Raw genomic sequence first — 23,701 nt, forward strand, 5'->3', positions numbered from 1 at the left:
TATAACCACGCCCACCAGTTCGCCCAATCAAAATGACACGTGTGTAAAAGTTATTTGTCCAATACTCGTATATGAGAAAGAGGTGCAAAGGGGGCAAGTTGGGGAGCGTGTTGGACTGTCGGTACAAATAGTCACTCTCCAGGCTCTTTTAAATCTTTAATTGAAATTTGAATGAAGTACATTCTTCCAATACAGATATACAGCTAATATATGAATCCCTTACTTCAAAGTATCATATATACCTATTAAAATATCCATAGGCGGCGGAGCAGAGGATTAGCTTTTGTGTGTGTGGGGGGGGGCGGGGGGATGCAACAATAGCCACCCCCCAAACACAAAAGATAATCCTCTGCTCCGCCGCCAATGATAATATCTAAGAATACAGAAGGAGATCCATCTTTTGCCATGTGGAACAAAAAAAGTATATAATACTTATTCACTTCGAACGGCCGCTCGCAGAGCTGAGAGGTGAGGGGGGGGGGGGGGCTCTGAGGGCTCTGAGGCATTTTAATAATAATAATTCTGCACACGCTAAGCGCAAGGTGAAAAGTTTTAGATTTTAAGGACTGTTTATCGGGACTTGTCATGAAGATTTTCCACTTATCAAATATGTGGGCACAATTTTTTTTTTAATATTTACCCCCAAATGCAACTCTTAAGCATGGGCGGAAATCCCAGGGGGACGTGTCCAACTACTCAAAATAGTAAGGGGGACACAATATCAAACGTCCCCCCTACTATTTGTGGTCTTTTATGATGGTAAGAAATACATCATTCAAAATCGAAATGAAACACGTATTTTAGAACGAGATGACCTTACTTTTGGGATGATAACTTTTTTTTGGGGGGGGGCTTGTCAGATTTATTTTCGTCGAAAGGATCTCAAATTTAGGGTGATAACGTTTTTGTGTTTTTGTTTCTTGTCAAATTTTCCAGCCCCTTGTCCCCCCTACCTTGAGGGAGAGATTTCCGTCCCTGCTCTTAAGCACTGTTTGACATGTAGGTCAGAAACGTATATCACTAGATCTGACTGAATTCTAATTGGCTCTCCTATACTTTTGGCTCATGTCATCCAGAGTGATGTGTACATCCGGGGGGGGGGGCAGTCAAATATATTTCTGTACACATACACGGGACCAAAGGGGTGTTTTTTTTCACTTTTGGACGCGGTCCGCGCGTGGACTCGTTAAGGGTATCAAAAACAGCGATTTTCAAGAAAAAGGGTGGTTTTGAAAGACTGGTCAATGGTCAATTACGGGGTCAAACGTATTTAGGGTATGTTTTTTCTCCCAAAGCCTTTTTTTTTAAGACTAGCCAAACGTTTTAGGGTATGCTTTTCCCCAAAACTTTTTCCCCGGAAGTCATATTTTGGACACAACTTGTTTAGGGGGTTATTTTGCACACAGAGAAAAACTCGTTTACGGGTGTTTGGAAATTCCTTGGTCACGCCTGTGTACAGCAATACATGTATATTTGACTGCCTCCCCCCCCCCGGGGGTGCTAACTGGCTGAGAACATAAACAAATATAAAGAGCTAGAAATATCTCTCCCATCTCCCCCTCTCTCTTTTTCTATCTGTCTCTCTGTCTGTCTATCTCTCTCTCTCCATCCCACCCTTTCTCTCTCTCCTCCCACTCTCGCTCGACCCCAAACACATATAATTCTCCCACAGTCATTTTGCCCTTAATTCCTCAACACATTAGTCAAACTGCGTTTACCATGCATGTTTACTGTATCTGCATTAAAAAAAGGTGATACCTAAAACGCACCTCAGAAAGAATTTTTTTTTTTTTAAGAAAATTAAGAAATACAAAAATAACGACCCCACAAAAAAAATGGAAGGAGGAAAAACAGGGACAGAGAGAGAGGGGGGAGCCAGAGACGGGAAAGGGGTGAAACTGTAAGGGAGGGGAAGAGGGAAAGGAAAGGGAGAGGGGGTGCTTGATACGATGTAGCCTTGAGGACTCTGATGACACATTCTACGGAAAACTTTTTTTAAAATAGCCTATGCAAAATAAATGAACACTGTAAAAAACTGTGGTGTTAAAACTGACACAATTTGGTGGTAAAGAGGACCACACCCTGAGGTGTTAACATTACACCCTAGAGATTGATCATAATACCAAAGAGTAAATGTAACAACCAAAGGTGGTGTAAGAACACCTATAGGTGTTAAACTAGCCCTGTCAATTTAACATCGGTGTATACCATAACTGATGTAGTCCTCTAGGTACACCGGTTAACACCACAGTTTTTGCTGTGCATATATATAATATATACACACACATAAAATCAGAAAGGGGCGGCATACAAAATGTGTTATGATAAGTATTTTTCTTTAAATCGGCGTATATCATGGTTCATGTTAAAGATTTTTTCAATTAAATGGGACAAATTCTCTCCACAAATCAAAGAACTCTCTTAGTTTCCACAACAATCTGTCCATGATATTTGTTACAATCTCACGTTGAATATATTGATTTTTCTTCCATTATTTTAATGAGTTGTCTTAAACTTACTAAGAGGTATAGCAAAAACTCATTGATGAGATTTGATGGATATTTTAAAATTTCATTTCAATATCGATTTCAACTTTGCAATAATCAGCTCAATCATATAAAATATATAAAATCATTCCATTTTTTAATCTTATGAAACGTGCCAATCAATTGCAAATTTGCGATTAATTGCAAAACTTGTGATCGATTGATTGGTCTGCACTTGATCGCAAGCTTCGTGCATTATTTTTTTTATAAAGACTAATTTACATTAAGTTTTATTAAGTTTTTATGAAACTCTTGTAATAATGCAGATATATCTAGTTAATACAGAAACATCAGCACATGTATACGTAAGAACATGAAATGAAGCCTGCAGCTGCATGAACTGAGCAATACCGAGTATATTCAAACTTTCGTGTATAACGTGGTTTTTCCATGTAATTTTGACAAACATATATCATTCTAGGCAAAGATGACGTGTGGTCCATAAACTATGACAGTTAAATGATTACTAAAATCATTAAGAAATGTATTAAAATTGATTGGAAGTAGACACTGATACAAAAATTAACCCAACTTGCATGATCAGTACACAAAAAACCCTAGGAGGGCGGAAAATCTTATTTTAATTTAAACAATTCAACATATAATATCCAACATTGCATTTAGCCCACAGTTTATAAGAGCATGCATGTTCAAAATAATAATTAGTATCTTTATTTATGACGAAAATAATGACAGTCTAGCTGCTATACATAGCCCCTATAAACTCTATACAATTGCATACTCGATTCTTATAATTAACGAATTCTATGGTATAAGTCCAAAATATTGATGTACTTTTTGTTGTATAAATATCTATTTTTAAATGCCGAAAAGAAATCATATTTGCTTCATTTCATATTTCAACAAATGAAATACACCGTTTTGTCACATATATTACGATAAACGAGTGTACACAAATATTAATAAAGGTCAAGTCCACCGCACAAAAATGTTGATTGATTTGAATAAATGGAGAAAAATCAAACTAGCATATAACGCTGAAAATTTCATCCAAATAGGATGAGGAATTAAAAAGTAGTTATGACTTTTTAAAGTTTCGCTTATTTTTCACAAAACAGTGATATGCACAATTCGATGATGTCCATCACTCACTATCCCTTTATCTTTTATTGTTTGAATGAAACAATATTTTATTTTTACATATTTGACAATAAGGATCAACTTGACTGAACCATACAAAATTAAACAATGCTAATTTCACATGTTCAGAGAGGAATTAATTGTTGTTTCACTTGACAAGGAGGAGAAAATTTGAATATTTTATATTTTTATATATTAAAATACAAAAGAAATAGTGAATGGATGACGTCATCAGTCTCATTTGCATACGGACCAGGATGTGCATATGACTGTTTTGTGAAATTAAGAAAAACCTTAAAATGTCATAATTTCTTATTTTACATCCGATTTTGATGAAATTTATAGTATTATGCTTGTTGGAGTGTTATCTTTTTATTCAAAAAAACTTTTCTGCTAGGGAGGACTTGTCCTTTAAAGTTGCGCAAAACATTCTAAAACACTGCAGTATGTACACGCACCTGAAAGACAATATATGGAGCGCTTTTAAGAAAGTGTCGCAACTATTATCAAAAGAAGTACACCCTTGTTCAAACTCCCAAATTGTATTTTCTCAACCTATTTAATTCGAATCATGAAGTATATACATTTATAGTAATCAAGAAGGCATTAAATCATTCATTCACATCATTTTTTTCTTCCTTGTCGAGCAATGTTAATCCTACCCTCTTTTTTTGTTTGGGAATCCACGACGAAGAAAAAATAGCATGACCCGCCCCTTCATAACCACAATCTCATGTTACACTGAATATTTTGGAACTGCACAGCAAAAACTGTGGTGTTAACCGGTGTACATAGAGGACCACACCAGTTATTTTACACCGGGGTTAAATTGGTGGTGTTAGTTTTACACCTATAGGTGCTATTACAACACCTTTGATTGTTACATTTACACTCTTTGGCGTTATGTTCAATCTCTAGGGTGTAATTTTAACACCTCAGGGTGTGGTCCAATTGGTGTCAGTTTTAACACCGCAGTTTTTACAGTGTGTCAATCTAATCACATGTGGAGTGTTCTTTGTAATCTTCATATGTTTTCTTCCAATCCATCATCTCCACCTGCCACATCTCATAACTCTTCTTCCATTTGGTCAAATCGTCCTCCATTTCAGCTGGAACAGAGAGAGACAGAAACAGAGAAAAAATAGGATTTCCTTTGCAATTTCACACAAAAAATATATTATATCAGTGGCGTACAGATGGGGGACTTGGGGTGCCTTCCCCCTTCCCCCCCCCCCAAAAAAAATACGTCAAAGAAAGGAAAAAAAGAAACGGAAAGAGAGAAGGGTGAAATTTGATTTTTGTATAAAAATGTTGGAAGTTTCAACTTTTCATAAATTTGACCCGATACGCAATATCAAGCTCCCTCAAAATTTTAGCCCATTACGTCACTGTGTGAATTAATTACGGTAAAATGCATACAGTCATGCCTCTGATAATATAGGCATCATATTCAAAATCACTATACCAATAGACAGTATCAAAAAACGAATATGATAATGAACTTCTATCTTGTGTGATATTTAGCTTACTCACATTAAGAAACCCAATTTACATGTGCACAGTATTCATATTCATTATATCTTGTGATATTGTTACTTAATATAAAAAATGTCACTTGGAAAAAAAGTTTACTTAAATAACATTGAACTTTTGTAGATGATCTCATTACATGAAAACATATATTTCGTAACCATATATTCAGTTATTTGTCCTATATTAAACATTATAGTATTTTTGTAACAAAATCTCCAAGAAAATTGTTATTACATGATGATAAATACTTACGTTCTGCAATGTTGGTCAAGCAGGATAGAGATGAGAACGTGGATGAAAAGACAAATGAAAGAGACAAAATAAACACACTTTTTTCTATTATCAAGAAGAAGTTTTCATTTTCCTAGCCTTCTTGCTCATTCACTGTATAATTTTTAATTCCATGATAATGGGGGATTCTACAAGCCATGGCTTAGCTTTTTTGTATAGATTTATTCGCATATTTTAACATCAAGATATTTTTTTTAGAGATTATCAACTCAGTTAATGATTTGCAATATTTTGATGATGATCTTAAAGAAAGACAATAATGAGACTTTCAAATCTGAACTGAAAACCTCTTTTCCAGCAACTTTGTGAATAACATGACATTATTGGGGAGCCAGTGCTTTTGATTTTTTCCTCAGATAAACTAAACAGCTGTTCATCATCATCATCATCAACTTTGGTTCACAAAAATGAAATGAAATGAAAACCCATATTTTATTGTTCAAAAAAGACATGAAATGAAATCCTCCGAAAATTTGCTTTGCCCAATGGATCGTGGGTCCGGCAGCCGCTGTGCACAGCGCCAGGTCGACGAGGCTCTACCCCTTTAGGCCGTGGTTCGATTTCCCGACCTCCCGGTTGTGAGTCGGACGCCCTACCAACTGCGCCAACACACCGGTAATAATGATAACAATGGTTATGAATATTTAGAATTGCTAAAAAAAATGATTGTTATAAGCTCACCTTTAGGAGTATACATCTCAGACCATCCTACCACGTCTCCATTCATCGCGTTCTGTTCCTTCAGGTAATCAATAAGAGGCTGGAAGTAGTTGATCAGAGATTGAGCGCTGATCTCTTCACTACCAATGATGGCTTTCAGAGCCTCTGGCCACGGCCTGCTCGATCCCATCTTCAGCATGTCACTAAAATAATGATAAAAGAATATTGGATTATCTATCTTTAAAGCTTTCAAGTGCCATCGACTTGTCGAGATGACGGGATACCGTTGTCATCACGCTAATGAATATAATCACAACATATTGATTATAATTTTATCATTTATAATTTGAACTGTGAAAGTGAGAATACAAGTAATTAAATCAAATACATATTCCTTTTTGTCACATCCAAACTTAAGATAATTTGTGGTCAGTAATGAATATTGAAGTGAAAAAACATAAACATTATTGGCCCGTTTCTCTGTACTGCATTCAATCTAATCTCTGGGGACCGTTTCATTAACATTTCCATCCGACAATTTGTTATATCTGACAAATTTCCTTGATTCTTATTGGCTGAGAAGTAATGTTGCCATGGTAACTGTCGGATAAAACATCCGTCAACTCATTTCATGAAACGCTCCCTTAGTGTACACTTGTGTTTTTAAAAAATAACTTATTTGATTGGCTGAAAGGCACTGGCCTCTGACTGTTAGTATGGTAACTGTCGGAGAAAGACAACTTGTCACTGCTGACAACTTTCATAAAAGGCCCCTGGACTTCAGAATAAGGGGCATTGAAAAGGAATGAAAATTAATATTTATCAAGGGTGACCGTTATCAACTTATTTTCTTTAAACAAGTACACACACATAGTTACCAATAATAACAATGTGACTTTCCATTACTTTAATCTAGGATAAAAGAGCACAGTAGATTAGATGCTCGTGCTCATAGGCCTAAGTGTCTTTGCCGGGGGATCGAACCCCGGACTTTCATGCATCGAGTCAAGCGCCTTAGACCACTAGGCCACGGCACCTCCAATTACAAAGATACTCACGCAAGCAATTGACCGGCTTCTTGTGATTGGTATATATCGCATTTATAGAGAGGTTCGTCACCAGCATTACCGTATTGACCGGCGGCTTTGCAAAGGGCTTCGTGGAATTGGAATTGCAGGACAAAACTGATGAAATATCTGCAGATTATTTGGAATGATAAAGAATGATAATAGAGATACGAATTAAGGAATGTATAAAAGATTGATAAACTAAGGAAAGAATAACAATATAACAGTCTTATGTATACATGACTGTCTTGCTTGAATAGGATACTTCATCGTTAAAAATGTTTATCGTATGGTATCTGTATGATTCGATATCAAGAAGAAAATTGTTATCATTATTACTTTTACTTTTACTATCATTATTATTAGTAGTAGTAGTAGTAGTAATATTATTACTATCATTATTATTATCATTATTACTATTATCATTATTATTATTAATAGTAGTAGTAGTAGTAGTAGTAGTAGTAGTAGTAGTAGTAGTAGTAGTAGTAGTAGAAGTAGGAGTAGTATGAAGTAGTAGTAGTAGTAGATATTGTTGTTGTTGTTTGTTTGATTGTTTGGCGTCATTTGTGCCTGGGAGACGAAAAGCGACCTGAATCACTATGACGTGCGGGCCTCTCCTCCCGATATAATAGATTGGTGGAGTGCAAGTGGACCACTACACCTTGACCTCCCCCCCTCCTCCCTACACGACTATTCTATCCGGGGCCTCCATTTAACGTGTCATCCGAGGGACGGGGTGTTTTTCACTGTAACATAGCCTGCATCCATACCTGATATACGGCACGTCTGCTGGGATGTGGTACTTTGCACCGGGATCAAAATCATCCTCACTCCTTGGTGTCGGTGGTATGATACCTTGGTACCGGAGTCTAAAGTAAATCGAAAATAATGATGTTCAATTAAAACTGATTATAGCAATTCATTGCTTTATTTGAAATTTAAATCATTAAAATTAGAATGAAACAAAAATAGCAAAAAGATCACCCAACATATCCGAGTAAACAAAACAATTAATAGACATATACTTTTTTATACAGCAAACTTTATACGTTTATGAAATAAAGTCTCATACGAATCTCCATCGTACTGAACCTTTAAAGTTCCACCACCTTGATGATATGAAGAGATATGTCGGCATTAAAAGGTCTTATTTATGCTGACTTGGCGAGATACGTCCATCGCGTCTCTCGCCGCGTTGACACACATACAACTCTTTAGAAGTCGATGGTGAGGTCGTGTATCTCGCCAAAGTCGACACAAAACTTTGGCGAGATATCTCACCACCTCGTTATGTCGATGGCACTCTAAAACTTCCGTACATTTGGATGCCTGAATCTCCGAGATATAAGAATACCTTAGTTTCCACCAGTCCTCGTTATAGTGATCTTCGGTGGTGGATCCGTTGAACACTCCCCATCTGTACTGGTCCATCAGGTATCCAAAGGGTAGGAAGGATATCTTATCCAAAGCCATACTCATTAGGAAATTCAAATCAGCCTCTGTGTCGGTCAGATCAAAGAAGAAGATGAGTCAAAATGTAATGCAATGTAATGTACGATCAGTCCTTCATGCTACACATTTTTCTTTCTTTCATTGATCTACTTTCTAAATGCGAATGAACTAATCTGGATCCTAACCACACTCCTCCTCCAAGAGTGGGATGAGGGACCAGTCCCGATGGAGCGAGATTTTAATCCTTTAAGAGCGAACCTCCATCTTTTTGGAGTGAAAGTGTGCATCTTTTCTACACTTTCACTCCTAACAAGGTAACAAATCACTCTTGAAAGACCGAAACCTCACTCCATCAGGACCGGTCCCTAATATCACTCCTTTTAATCTCACTCTGCAGGGGAGGAGTGTGATTAGGGACCAGGTGCCCGTGACACAAAGCTTTGCAATGATCGTAGAATATTTTTCTACGATTGATTGCATTGACTACAATGTACAATCAATCGTAAAAATCAAGCGTACGATCAGTCGCTATTCTTTGTGTTACGGGACCCTGATAAGCTCATTTGCATTTAGAGAGTATTGCTCAATCATTCTACCAGAAAACACTAGACAATAGTTACAAACTTTTGCTAGCGAGTAAACAAAATTTCACATCACTCATCGGAATTTATTGCTACAGCTATATGTGTGAAAAGAAGACAACGGAAAAAAATATTAATACCGTCATCATCCACCACTTCATCAATCAATCCGACTTGTTGCAGATGCTTGGGTGTCGATACCGACAAAGCGAGGACGTCGCCCACTGCCTCGTGGAATCCTGGGTTGGCCCCGCCCCTGTATACCACAGGTAGATCCTTGTACTGGAGGAAATACTCGACGTGTCCCATTTCATGGTGAATGGTGATGAAGTCATCCATGGTGATGTCAGTACATTGCTTGATTCTGTATCATTAGGATATCAGAGAATTGTCGTTGATGGTGGTGGTGATGATGATGATGATGACGACGATCGTGGTAGTTGTGGTGGTGATGATGATAATGACGTGGGTTTTGGTGGTGGTTTTATGAAAAAGAAAAAAAAAGAACAAAGAAATAGAAGTTTTAATACCGTCATCATCCACCACTTCGTCAATCAATCCGACTTGTTGCAGATGCTTGGGTGTCGATACCGACAAAGCGAGGACGTCGCCCACTGCCTCGTGGAATCCTGGGTTGGCTCCGCCCCTGTATACCACAGGTAGATCCTTGTATTGAAGGTAATACTCAATGTGTCCCATTTCGTGATGGATGGTGATGAAGTCATCCATGGTGATGTCAGTACATTGCTTGATTCTGTATCATAATGATGAAGGATATCATAGAATTCTCATATATAATGATGATGATGATGATGAAGATGGTGATGATGAAGATGGTGATGATGATGTTGATGATGTTGATGAAGATGATGATAATGATGATTTTGATGATGTTGATGATAATGGTGTTGATGAAGATGATGATGATGAGGATGATGATGGTGATGACGACGACGATGATGATGATGATGACGATAATGATAATGGTGATGATGTAATGATGATGATGGTGATGATGATGATGTGATGATGATGATGATGATGATGATGATGTGATGATGATGTTGATGATGATGATGATGATAATGACAATTATAATGGATAATTATGAAATTATATTAATATAACGCAAAATGAATAAAAAAAATCTGTTCTTTGTGTTTTGTGTATAGCTCTCTAAGATTACATGATTACGAAAGGACCAAATGAAGTCCTCAAATTCCACCTAGAGATAAGACTCCTTTACAAGCGCAGTTATGGACTGATAAACTTCTCTATACCACAGTAATACAATATCACATTTTAACAATTTAATGTACAGTTTATGATACTTGTAACTAAAATCAATCGTAAGACTTGTCATGTGGTTCTAAAATGGTACAGGAGGTAAGGTCTGTTAATCAAGATGCCCTCCTAGGGCGGTGTTCAAACCCCAACTTTGAGATAAACAGAGGTTTCCCTTCCCCACATGGAGAGGAGAAAAAAATATTAATCAAAACACCCTCTGCGTTTATACCATGTGCCATTTTTTCTTACTTGATTGTAGGCCTATATCCGTGGCGTAGCGAGCCACAAAGATTTCGAGGGGGCACAACATATTGGTAGTCTATGTGGAGAAAATTTTCAAAAGTCGCGAGCGAGCGAAAATGTTGGCATTTTAATACTAATGAAAATGTAATAAATGTTATTAGTGATAGGTTTTTACACAATATTTAAACAAACAATATCGTGTTTCACCCGTTTGTCTTACTCTTTCATTTCATCCTTTTTTTTGGGGGGGTGGGGGAGGGTGGGTGAAACTTTGGGGAGGGGGCAGAGCCCCAAGCGCCCTTCTCTCTGTATGCCAGTGGCCTAAATTCTCAAATTTATCTCAGTTTGTCTTCACCTGAAGTCCACTTGATTTAGGAAGTCCCAGGCCGAGGCGTGGCACACCACATCCCTACCATCATCTGGTTTCTCAATCATTGAATGATCCCAGAATTCTTGAGGCATCTTGATGAGACCGAGCGACTCGAAAAAATCATCCGAGAGTTCAAACATCTGCAAAGCATCATAGCCCTGAATAAGAGAAATACATCGAAAATGATTTAGATTTAACCATGGTAAAATGCCCCTAGATCGTTGAACCTACCTTGAATTTCCACACTACCATCTTCACGTAGGTAGTGTGGCGGGGTCTGGGGGCTTTGTAGCCCAGTAATAATAGATCAGCCATTGTTTTTTTTAACAGAAGTCGCGCGTAAACAAACAAAACAATACAAATTAGAACGCATGAATGATAGCAATTGTCACTATTGTATTATTGTCAAGATAGGGCCACTTTACAAAATGATTAACGGACATAGTTGTGATAAAAATACAGAGCGTGGCACAATAATGAGGAGGAATTTAGCTTACCTTATCAAATCATTCACGCCTTATTATTGTACAAATACTTGAAATGATGATAATAGTGTTGTTGTTGTTGATGATGGTGGTGGTGATGATGATGATTATGATGATAATGATGATGATGATGATGTCGATGATGTTAGTGTAATTGGTGAACTGGTGATAATTTCAGTGTTGATAGTAGCTTATCATCATGACAATCATAATAAGACTAATTTATCCCGACGCACAAGCCCTGTTTTAAGGAACGAGTATTCCTGTCAGGTACCCATTGATTTGATACAATTAAATACAATGTTGGCGAGTTCTTGCTGAAAGAAATCAACACTGTGGCATGGATTCGAACCCACAACCCTCTGACTGAAAGACGAAACTCAGAATCACAAGACCAGGGTCCCGTAACACAAAGGTTACACTGTAAAAACTGTGGTGTTAAAACTGACACCAATTGGTGTTAATAGAGGACCACACCCTGAGGTGTTAAAATAACACCCTAGAGATTGAACATAACACCAAAGAGCGTAAATGTAACAACCACAGATGTTGTAATAACACCTATAGGTGTAAAACTAACACCACCAATTTAACACCGGTGTAAAATAACTGGTGTGGTCCTCTATGTACACCGGCTAACACCACAGTTTTTGCTGTGTAGCGATTGATCCTACGCTTGATTTTCACGACTGATTGTACATTGTAGTCAATGGAATCGATCGTAGAAAAATGTTCTACGATCATTGCTAAGCTTTGTGTTACGGACCCCAGGACGCTTCTAGCGAAAACGTAAAAAAAAATAACTTCATTGTTTGACTAATCAATCAATTTATCTGTAATTTACCTGTTCGACGAGGGCTGGGGTAATATCGACTGCTTGTTTTCCAGGGAATGGTTCGCATATGTCGTAAATGTTGATCCATGACTGAGCCCACATATTACCTGTTGAAAGTGTAAAATAGAAAAAGGTAGATAGAGAGAGAGGGGGGGCAATGGAGCTCTTAATTCTGATGAATATGATCTTGTTCAATATATTTCGTTTCAATCCCATGACCCGGATGAATTCTATATTTTACGACCAATAAGGAATCTCTTTTCACAAAATTTTCGTTTTATTATGCCTGTTATTTGTATAAAACAAAATACAATAACAGAAAACAAGTTTTTGGAGCATACTGTTAATTTCATGGACAGTCTTTCTATCTTTATTAAAAAGTATAATGCAATTTTTCAATAATGTAGATTTAAAGTTGAACAAAGAGGTTCTACTATTGTCATGTATTCTTTAAAATGTTAAAATCATCTCAGGATATAAGTCTATTTTTTTATCACTTGATTGTATAGAATCAAGTTGCTTGGTCCTTAAATATTTCTTCCTTTTTACACTAAAATAAAAAAGTTAAAAACACTCTTAAATTTTCAGCCCGTCACTTTAACAACTATTGCTTAAAATTGTTAAACAAATTATTTTAAACAAATTATTTTAACACGTTGTTTATAAAGTTTAAACAATAGTGTGAACAGATTTTTGTTAAATTAATTGGCTTAAACAGCGTTCTTACAATGTCGTCATTAATGTATTATTGTGCACAAGAAATTATTAATATCAAGATCCCGAACCAAAATGCTTAGAGAAGAAAGAACAAAGTTAATTTGGTAATGTAGTTGACAATTTTGGTCATAAAAATTGTTATAATTACCGAGTAGCGCAATGAGACAAAATGAGGGGGCAAATTCTAAATAGCTGCGGCGAGCGAGCGAGCAAAAATTTCGCCTTTTTAAATATAAAAATTAGGATGGATGTTGACATTGAAAAATGGTATTATATTTCGCCCCTTTTCGTATCCTTCCCTGTTTTTCCTTGGTTGCTAAATTTTGGGGGATTCGTGCCCAAAGGCCCCCCCCCCCTCCGATCTGTACGCCAGTGATAATGATGATATATATCCAAATAATAACCTAAGATGTGTGCTGGGATTGGTCCTCGTAGGTTAATGTAATCACAGCCGTATCGGTTGTACAACTTTCTCCTCACATAGGCATGAAGCTCCTCATAGAGGGGTTTCAGCTCATCGTATAGCTTCTCTGCGATCTCCGGCAGATTGTCAACTTCATAATAAGATCTCCAGTACGCTCCTGCATCCGGTTTGTCTGAGAAAACGAAATAAAAAGATGAAAATATATGATTCAAATTGATCTCTCTAATATTTTCTTATTATGATTATTTAAATTAATTTATTTATCGCAAGTCAGAAACAAAGTGTATGGTCAATTTATTCTGTCTATCAGATTAAATAATGCGAAGCCACAATTTTGATCTTTCAAGGGTTTATGCAGACCTCATAGAAGAGGTAGAATGTTTTGTAGCTCAGAAAAAAGGGCAACATCACTTGGGGGACCTGCACCTGAATCCATGAGATACCAAAGTATCAAAGTTTATCTTAAGAGATACCTATTCAACACTTTGCCAGATAAATCAGTGTCCAATACTAAATTTTATTTACAATTTTATACTGAACTTGTTTTTCTTACTTTATACTTTTCCTATACTTTTTAGCGCATAGGGACATGCAATCTGCTATGTGTGATGCGCTATAAAAAACCCACCAAGTATTATCAAACTTTAAAAATTCATTGTCTTTTTCATTTGAAGAATTCCCGTCAAAGGTTAACTGATACGTTTTTCTCATTTTCGGAATGTTTCAGAACAACCTTATGTCAGGGTAAACATTCCCTTTAACATGTAACGGGATTATGCCGCGGGGCCAGTGGTGGTCGCCCCCATTAATTTTTTTTTCAAGTAGTGAAAAAGGGACAAAGTGTGTGTGAAAGGGAGGGGGGGTTAAGTAAATAATAAAGAAGGTAGAAAAGTACATTCAGGAGAGGCATGGGTCGTGTAAACCTGCGATTTAAATGAAAAAAAATATGAAGTCATCTTTAGGTCATTTTGCCCCACCCCCTTCCTCAACACCGCCCAGAGACATATATAACCATAATACTTCCCATGATATTGTTTGTGAGGGGTTTTTTTTCTTCTTTTTTTTGTACCAATAGTAAAAGACCCCAAGGGCCGTTTCATAAACTGTCTGTAATCTAAGAGCGACTTTAAGAACGAGTGGTGAACCTTCTTACGCACTAAACCATCGCCAGTGAATATACCATTTACCACAAGAAGAGATCACCAGTCGTTATTCATATAGTTAGAATAAGAAACACATTGATAATGCTTGTATAATTATATAGAATAAAAGATCTGTCGGGAGGGAGCTTGGTTCGAGTTAAATCACACACTGTTCAATATAATATTATGCTATATAGTCAATATATCTTTATAAAATCTCGCCTTCCGCGTCGTATAACTGTCATCCGCCTTTTTATGATGCAATCTCGATTATTATACAAACTGTTAAGGGGCGTCACTGGATTTCGGATACAAATCAAACTAACGCACAAAAGATTGTTAGTTTGACAAATTTACCTTCCCAACAGGATGTTGCAAGAATTTGCAAAAAAAGGAGGTAAAATGACCTTTAGTATTGAAAAATCAGAATATGCTTTGATTCAAGAACCTGTTATAGGCCAAGTCACCCAAGGGAGTTTATCCCAAGAAAACATGATTTTTTTTTTTCAAAATAAATGGGGGAAAATATCGCCGTGGTTGGAAAATATGAAAGCGAACGAGTATGATTCTTTAAAGGTTCGAAAATCACGGGTGGGAAACGAAATGGGAACAAACTACGTCCCAATGGTAACAAACTTGTAATTTCTTTTGTATTTCTTTTAAAGATTTTCGATCTTTAAGATCCCGATATGTATTAAATCAATTTCTCGAATTCTTTCATCCAATGATGCAAAACTTGTTTTGATTTGGTTTGCTTCTTAATGAAAAATGATTAATGAATTATTGTTATGTTTTATCATCATTATTATATCATTGATATATCATTCAAATCTAATAACCAATTGGAAATAATTTACATGTATATTCAATATGATGAAATGGAGAATACTTTCGTCCGCTCCTAGATTTGCATACTGACTATGATATACATTCAGCAGTACTATTAAAATAAGCAAAATCTAAAGAGGCCATGACTTTCTAAGTTACATCCAATTTTTATGAAACTTCCAGTAAAGCAGTGCTCTCTCTCTATATATATGCTTGGCTAATTACTATTGGAATCTTTTAAGAGAAATCTAAAGACACGTTGTGGTGTAATTAATGAAAACGATTGTGCGCTATACAAGTATTATTTCGTTGACATTATTATTATGGTTATATCGTCTTCCTGCTAAAATAAACTATAGTCAATCCGATGTACTTTAATACAAGTAAAGTTTTCATTTGATTGACCGTACTCTGATCAGGTTTTCATTAATTCTTTATCTCTTTTAGAAGAATCTAGTGTCTGGGGTCTTTATCACCATCCTTAAAATGATAATTGGAAACGGAAAGAGAACAATATAAATACCAAAATGATAAGAGGTGAATGATGACGAGCAAATGTATGTACTTTATTATTTATGAGCATATTATTAAAAGGGTGTTATGAGCTTTGACCGTTTTTTTTTTTACTTCTCCCATCATAGATCATGAAATGAAATTTTGTGGCAGTAATAATCATGAATAAAAACATACCAATATGGTTGATACAAAAGAATATGAAAATGTCGAGTCATGTCTTATTGACAAGTAATATCTATTTTTAATGAATTTACATTTTTTAATAGAAGGGCCGAGGCTATTTATTCGTAAAAGTTATTTGAAACTATACTGCTCTCTATCCCATGTATATCTCTCCCACCCTCTCCCCTTTCTTTTTTTCTCCGTCTCTTCACTCTCTCTGTCATACCCACTCTCCTCTCTCTCTCTCTCCCTCTTCTCTTTTCCCTGACTATCTCTCTCTGTATTGTTCTCCCTCCTCTTATAGCTTCTCCCCATTTCTTTCTATTCCCCTCAACGGTGGATCCAGGGTTGATCAAGCATGGAGCCAAACTTTTTCTTCCAAAAACAAAAACATGACACGAAAAAAGGGGAAAGTGTTAGGGGTCACCACATTTTTCACATTTCCACCAATTTCCTTCAAAAAGCAGCCCCCAAAGAAAATTTAAATAAGGGTCATCACTCTAATCACATCCAATCTACCCCTTGGCGCCAAGGGGGCCGGGGGAGCCCAACAAACACATTACACACAGGTATCTACTGTTATCAGTTTTAATCCTATTTTTCCTGAAGAGAATGCGCCCCGCCCCCTTCCCTTCGGATATGCCCCCGACTGATATACCCTTACCGTTTGCTATCGCAGCTTGATTTTTCAGCTCGACGTATCTCTTGTAATCCTCTCGGGCAGGTGCCCCGACCTCGGCACGCCATGCATTCCAGGCCCAATATAACTCGTAGTAATCATGTGATGTGGCCATTATCCGGGTGAGATCTATAAAATATGTAAAGAAATGATGTATTAACATGTGTAATAGGAATTTGCTTTTCTGCCAATCACAATTGAGTATATGAATATATTTCAAATTTTGTATTTATTTATATGTCACTTTTTAATTTATTCAATGGGACAAGATGAACTTTCAGGAACTTCCAAGCTACCAGGGATGCTACATATGATTTTATTTTATTATTATCTTTCGCCTTACTTTGTAATTCTATAGCTGAACATTTTAAATGAAATTAATCCTTTATCAATCGGTCAATAAGAACGCCCAAAGTCAATTTTGAGTAAATCAGGAATGTTTTTTTTTGTATGTCCATGTAGTATTTTTGTAAGTTCTTCAATCATATTTCTGTACTTTTGGATGGAATTCCGGATATAAATTTCACACAAGATGGACTCGTTTATAAGTAACAACATACCACGTTTAACTCAAATTATTGTGCTAGTAAATACTATATAAAAATATATAAAATACTTGTTGCAGATTACTATTGAGATAAAATTAATTATAATAATAATATTCCGCTCTTATATAGCGCTTAATACATCGAAACGACGCGTCTGAGCGCTTTACAGAAATATTATTATCCCGGTCATCAGATTCAGTAAATCATTTCTGCACACAATGCATGCACATCTTCCACTCTCTGGGTAATATTCCAGTCAGTCGACAGTGAAGCGCACACAGTACTGGACAAGCTGCAGTGAATTTTACATTCTACCGGATACCCATTTAGCACCTGGGTCGAGAGTGGCGGTGGGATTCGAACACACGACCCTGTGTTTACAAGGAAAGAATCACTACAACCACTACATCATGATACATGGAGTGTAAACACCAATGTTTATCGATCATTACAAACTTATTCTGCTACGAATTATAGTATATTTATCACATTTTTATATGAGAGGAAATACATAGGCCTAAATAATGTATAAAAATAGAAGTTCTGATTAGAATTATATCCCATCCAATATTTGGGACTTCAGAATATTTTCCAAAGAACCAGAAAGGCGTTCAAACAGGATTTAAGGAAGATTTCTTCAAAACCATCATTGGTTCAAATTGGAAACGTTGCGGGTTTTTTGGAATTATTAAAAAACTAAATTTGCGACGGCCTTGTTTCATCATGAAAAAACGTAGGGCTCTCATTTAGTGCTTCTATCGCAATTCTTTGTAAAGTCGTTTGTAATTTTATATGGTATGCTCTAGAATCACTCCAAGGAACAATATATGAATGGAAGAAAATGAGAGAGAATATATCACTCACCCGGCTCAAGAGAATAACATTTTCCATCCATATCACACGGCTTTCCAGTTGAATAGCGAGTCTCCATATTAGAAAGAATGTCTTGAAGCTAGATTTCAAACGAAGACAGTATACGAACTTGAATAAATTAATTTCGATTAAAACCAATTGTTTCATTTCCACTTCATTGGCCCATAATTACAGTGATGATACAGTTAGCACAGCATGATATAAAAACATTCCAAGAACAAAAAATGCTAACATGTATATGTTACAATATATATAAATATATAAAATATTAAAAAATAAGAATTGAAAAAGAGTGAGCACCAAGTAGATCCTGAATGAGGTTGGGAATGGAATCACGGAAGAAAATCAAATCATTATTACCGAATAAAAAAGATTACCAAATTATATTAATGCTGATGGGAGGCGAATCGCAGATTTTAAATAGATAACTGATTTTTTTAAATAATTATTTTGTCAACATTGGTTTATCTTTGGACAATTTAATATCTCTGACTTCAAAAGGCTCTGATAATTTTATCAAATTCTTGCCCATGCAAAATTCAAATTATCTTCACTTCAAACCTATTTCTGAGAACGATATCACTGGTGTTGTTAAAAAAGCTTAACTGTCCAAATATTTGTGGCATTGATAATTTAATCCTCGATTTATAAAGATTGTTCTATATTGTATAGTCAAACCATTGTGTTTTATCTTTAATTTGTCTATTTTGACTGGTATGGTACCTTTCAAATTGAAGATTGCAAAAGTTATACCTGTTCATAAGAACAGTGATGTGTTGCAGTTTTTAATTATTAACCAATTTCCATACTTCCTTATTTTTCAAAAATGTTAGAAAGGCTTATTTATAATGGACTTTATGTTTATTTTATGTACAAATTTAATTTAAAATGAATGTCAATATGGTTTCCTAAAGAATATATCAACCGAAATGGCTGTCATTGATTTACAAGATTATTTGATTATTGTTTTCAATTAAACAAAATTATTGGAGTATTCTTAAACTTAAGCAAAGCTTTCGACGCCATTGACTTTTCAGTACTTTTATCAAAACTTTATAACTATGGAATAAGAGGATTACCCCTTCAGTGGTTTCAAAGTCATTTGTACAATATAATTTAATTGTTTCTTTTAACAATATTTTGTCCAACCCATTAGAGATTTCATGCGGCGTGCCCCAGGGGTCAATCCTCGTGCCCCTCTTTTTCTGATATATATCAATGACCTGCCTTTCTGTTCTTATAAATTGAAATTTATTTTATTTGTTGATGACACCAATATTTTATTTACTTCAAATGACATTACTTATTTATATGACATATCAAACATTAAATTATTGAAAGTTTCGAATTGGTTTAAATGTAATAAATTGGTAATTAATGCTGATAAGTCCTAGTTCATATACTTTTGTTCCCAATATCGACATTTATCAGCTGATATCCTAGATATGTTTAAATTGGAAATGTCAGGAAACTGTATCAAACGTGTCACCTCATCCAAATTCCTGGGTATTACTATTGACGAAAATTGATCTTGGAAAACTCATATAGCTCAAATTAACATAACTATCTCTAGAAATGTTGGTGCATGTCATCGGCAAACTTCACCATGTCTTGCCTCAATCCGTTTGGCCGATGTTATACAATACTCTTATTTTACCGTATCTCAGTTACTCTAATATTGTTTGGGCAAATACTCATCCAACCAAACTCAAATGTTTATACTTCCTGCAAAAGAGGGTTGTCAGAATAATTGCACTTTCTCATTATCAAGCCCATTCTAGCCCACTATTAAAACAACTCAATATATTAGATATATACCAGTTAAATGACTATATTATATGTGCAATTGTCATATTTAAACATGTAAACACTGAACTTCCTAAATACATATCGGATATGTCTGTAAAGAACAGTTTAATTCATACTTATAATACTAGAACCGGGAATCAATACCACGGATGGAATGTGAATACAGAATTTGCTTTTTATTCAGGTAGGCATCATGCTCCTACAATCTGGAATTCACTTCCTATATGTTTAACCTCAATTTCATTTTATAACAGATTTAAGCACAATGTAATGCTATATTGGATCAAACGTGACTCTCATTGAATTTAAATGGTTTTAGTATTTTTTTTACTCTCAATCCCCCCCCCCCCCTCTGCTTTTCATTCTCTCCTACCCTTTACACATATGTTTGTTCTGGGTTTGCCTTGGTGCAAGACGCAATTCATTTATATTTACTGAATTTGTTCTCCGCTTTTATTAATTTATAAAATCTTACGTTATCAAGGGAGCTGTCTTGACAAGACCTTTATGGTTTTTTTTTACAGCGATACCTTATTTCAATACTTTTCTGTACCAATATGCATGTACATATTATTGAATTATTTTATTTGATCTTGAATTATCCAATGTGTTCTAAAATATTTTTAATATTGGAATTGAAGTTGAACTGAACTAAACTTGAACTGAATAAAAAGCGGCCTTACTAGAATGGAAAATGTTCTTTGTAAACTTACTACATGAAGTGCAGTTGTCAAAGAAATATGACGATTTGTTTTTTAAATCTTTCTATACCATCTTTTGGAAGTATTTGAATAACACTTATCATTATTATATGGGCATTTGACAAAATTTGATGGCTTTTTAGCTGACCGAGTTGGAAAATTAATGCAGTATAACATACTGAGTTTTGTGTGTGTGTGTTTTCTCTTCTTTTTTTAGAATGGAGCATACATGAAGGCTATAATATGAGGAGAAAAGACAGTTATTGTTTGATTATTTATTTCATCAAAATAACGTTCGGAGCATTGAAGCTTTTGCTTGAACTCTGTTTCTCATGCGTATATGATGTAAATAACATTCATATCATATCACACACGGAGGAGCTGTTTGTCGGTGATTACGGCTTTGGAAATTCACAACTCCGTTATTGCTTTGGTGGATTGACTTTACTCATTTTTTTTTTTTTTTTGCTTTTATTAATACCAACTTATCGTCGGGGTGAGCTTCCCTTTCTAACTACCAGCTCTTAAATGGCAAATAATGTTTTCTCAATAAATGCTTTTGTGAATTCGTTTCGAATGATAACAAGTTTTGTTTCAAATTTACCTCTTTGAGTTCATCGTCTGGCAGAGCAGCCGATCCGATGTATCGTATGCTATCTAGTTGTCTCTTGGTATCGTTGCTAAAGCCCGTCTGATCGAATGCATTCGCGTACTCACTCATCACCTTATCAAAATTTGCACTTTCGATGTTTGCTTGGACCTGTATGACGATAAAACCATTAGAAACGATAGTGATAATCGTGTCAGATATTAGTGTCATCTGTGATTGAATAGGATTATGACAATTGTAAAAGCTTATTTTCAAAATTTGACGAATAGTCATGTTAATATACAAAAATACCATTACAAGAACGTGGCTTCATGTTTTCTTTAAATATATGTGATGATTAAATCAATTGTGCCTTTTTAGTAAATCAACAAATCAATGTCTTTTAACTATCAATGTCATTTTATGTAAGAAGCACTTACCCATATTGATTTATTACTAATAAAAAATATACAATGTCTCAATTCTATGAAAAAGTGAGTATTTGGACTTGTTCATGTTTCCAAAATGTTTGTTTACGAAACATGCTCAATCAGTGCATGTAACAATTACTTTTCAGTACTTTAAAACAAATATACTTATTTCACATTTAACGAAATTTGTAACTCATTTATCAAGTACTTAGTGGTAGGCGATATATGATGTTACAAAAATTAGGTTTTTATTATTATTATTACTGTAGTTGTAGCATTATACATTGTTTGCCTTGCTTGTCATTATTCTCTTTTATACGTATAAAAAACTATTTAAAATTAAAAAAATCGTGAAGTTCTGTCGATTTTTTGATACTGCATGAAGATAAGCTAGAGAAAATGCAAAACATTTATTTTTTGTTATTAGTATGAATATGTTTGTTTTTCTTCATTCCAACCAATCCAACATTGTAATTTAAACATTTTTTTTCTAGTCTGAACTAATGACGTGTCTTTTCAAGCAACGAGGTGTAAAATGTACCGTGGGAGCTTAGAGCCTTTCAATATTTTTTTACTGATAAAAATAATGACGCTTATACAAATGTTGTTCATAATCACTATAACCACCATCATCATCATTATCATCATCACCATCATCATCACCCTCATCATCATCATCATCACCCTCATCATCATCATCACCCTCATCATCACCATCATCATCACCATCATCATCACCATCATCATCATCACCATCATCATCATCACCCTCACCCTCATCATCATCATCACCCTCATCATCATCATCACCCTCATCATCATCACCACCCTTATCAAAACTGTCATGATCATCATAATCCCTCATAACCACCACCACCATCTCCATCCTCCTCTTCATCATCATCTTTATCACCATCACCACTACCATTACCACCATCATCAAAATCATCATCATCACCACCACCACAACCACCATTATCATCATCATCATCATCACCATCATCATCATCATCATCATCACCACCACCATCATCATCATCATCATCATCACCATCACCACCACCACCAATCTATATTTACCATTTTCTCCTGGTTATAAGCTGTGATATTGGTATAATAATCCCACGCTTCGAAGGAAGAGTGGGAGTACACCTCCATAGCCATGGTGTTATATTCATCCAAGAATTGCGTTGCATTTGCTTCGTCATTGACACTGCCGGCGGGAGGAGGTGGATTTTCAATAAAACCAAGAGAGGGTCCTGGTCCTGAAAACAGGACCAGGCCCAGGACCGAGAGCCAGACAGCGCGGATCATTTTGGTTCGGATTCTGGTTCAACGTCTAAACCACCTTTCTCTTCCGACCAACTTGGCTTTAATAAAAGGCTTCTCATAAAATCCTACCACATTCGCTTTGATCCACCACAAAGTAAGTCAATAAGCACTTCGTACCAAACTCAAATAATCTTTTTTTCTATTTCCTTTGGGAACGATATTTGTCTATAAAGGCGTCAGTGAAAGGGGGCAAAGAAATAAAAAGAAATTCCTTCTACTACTTAGTGTAACGCCCATTATATCTAAATAGACGGTCAAAGATGATACTATCATGACAAAAGAAAGAGTTTATGGTTCTGCTACTTTGGACTCTGCTATTTAGTCCCTGTAAATCGAAAAGCAAATGAATTTCCGATGTTGATACACTACCCCCAAGGTGGAGTCACATGCTAATAAGACAATGGCAGGTTGGTGTGTAAATTTCCTCATAAACCCATTTTTTAGCTTGAATAATTCTAGGACATTATTTATCTACATTATGATAATAATATTCTAC

General features: G+C 35.6%; 1 protein-coding gene across 2 annotated transcripts; it reads right to left on the reverse strand.

Moving 5' to 3' along the window:
- Positions 1 to 4,561: 4,561 nt before the first annotated feature.
- On the reverse strand, positions 4,562 to 23,244 carry LOC121406509 (angiotensin-converting enzyme-like). 2 transcript variants are annotated; one of them, XM_041597519.1, is made up of 14 exons: positions 22,954 to 23,244; positions 21,458 to 21,613; positions 18,335 to 18,422; positions 16,908 to 17,051; positions 13,576 to 13,767; positions 12,464 to 12,561; positions 11,120 to 11,292; positions 9,375 to 9,598; positions 8,556 to 8,700; positions 7,972 to 8,070; positions 7,190 to 7,327; positions 6,153 to 6,334; positions 5,433 to 5,435; positions 4,562 to 4,756 (listed from the first exon to the last, which is right to left on the reverse strand). In XM_041597519.1, the coding sequence occupies exons 1-14, from the start codon at positions 23,185 to 23,187 to the stop codon at positions 4,641 to 4,643; spliced, it is 1,992 nt and encodes a 663-aa protein (XP_041453453.1). In that variant the 5' UTR covers positions 23,188 to 23,244; the 3' UTR covers positions 4,562 to 4,640. The 2 variants fall into 2 exon arrangements, with proteins under 2 accessions (XP_041453453.1, XP_041453454.1); XM_041597520.1 differs by lacking the exon at positions 9,375 to 9,598 and adding an exon at positions 9,765 to 9,988.
- Positions 23,245 to 23,701: the final 457 nt, after the last annotated feature.

Source organism: Lytechinus variegatus, chromosome 1 (genome assembly GCF_018143015.1).
Source record: "Lytechinus variegatus isolate NC3 chromosome 1, Lvar_3.0, whole genome shotgun sequence".
In the NCBI taxonomy this organism is placed as follows: Eukaryota; Metazoa; Echinodermata; class Echinoidea; order Temnopleuroida; family Toxopneustidae; genus Lytechinus; species Lytechinus variegatus.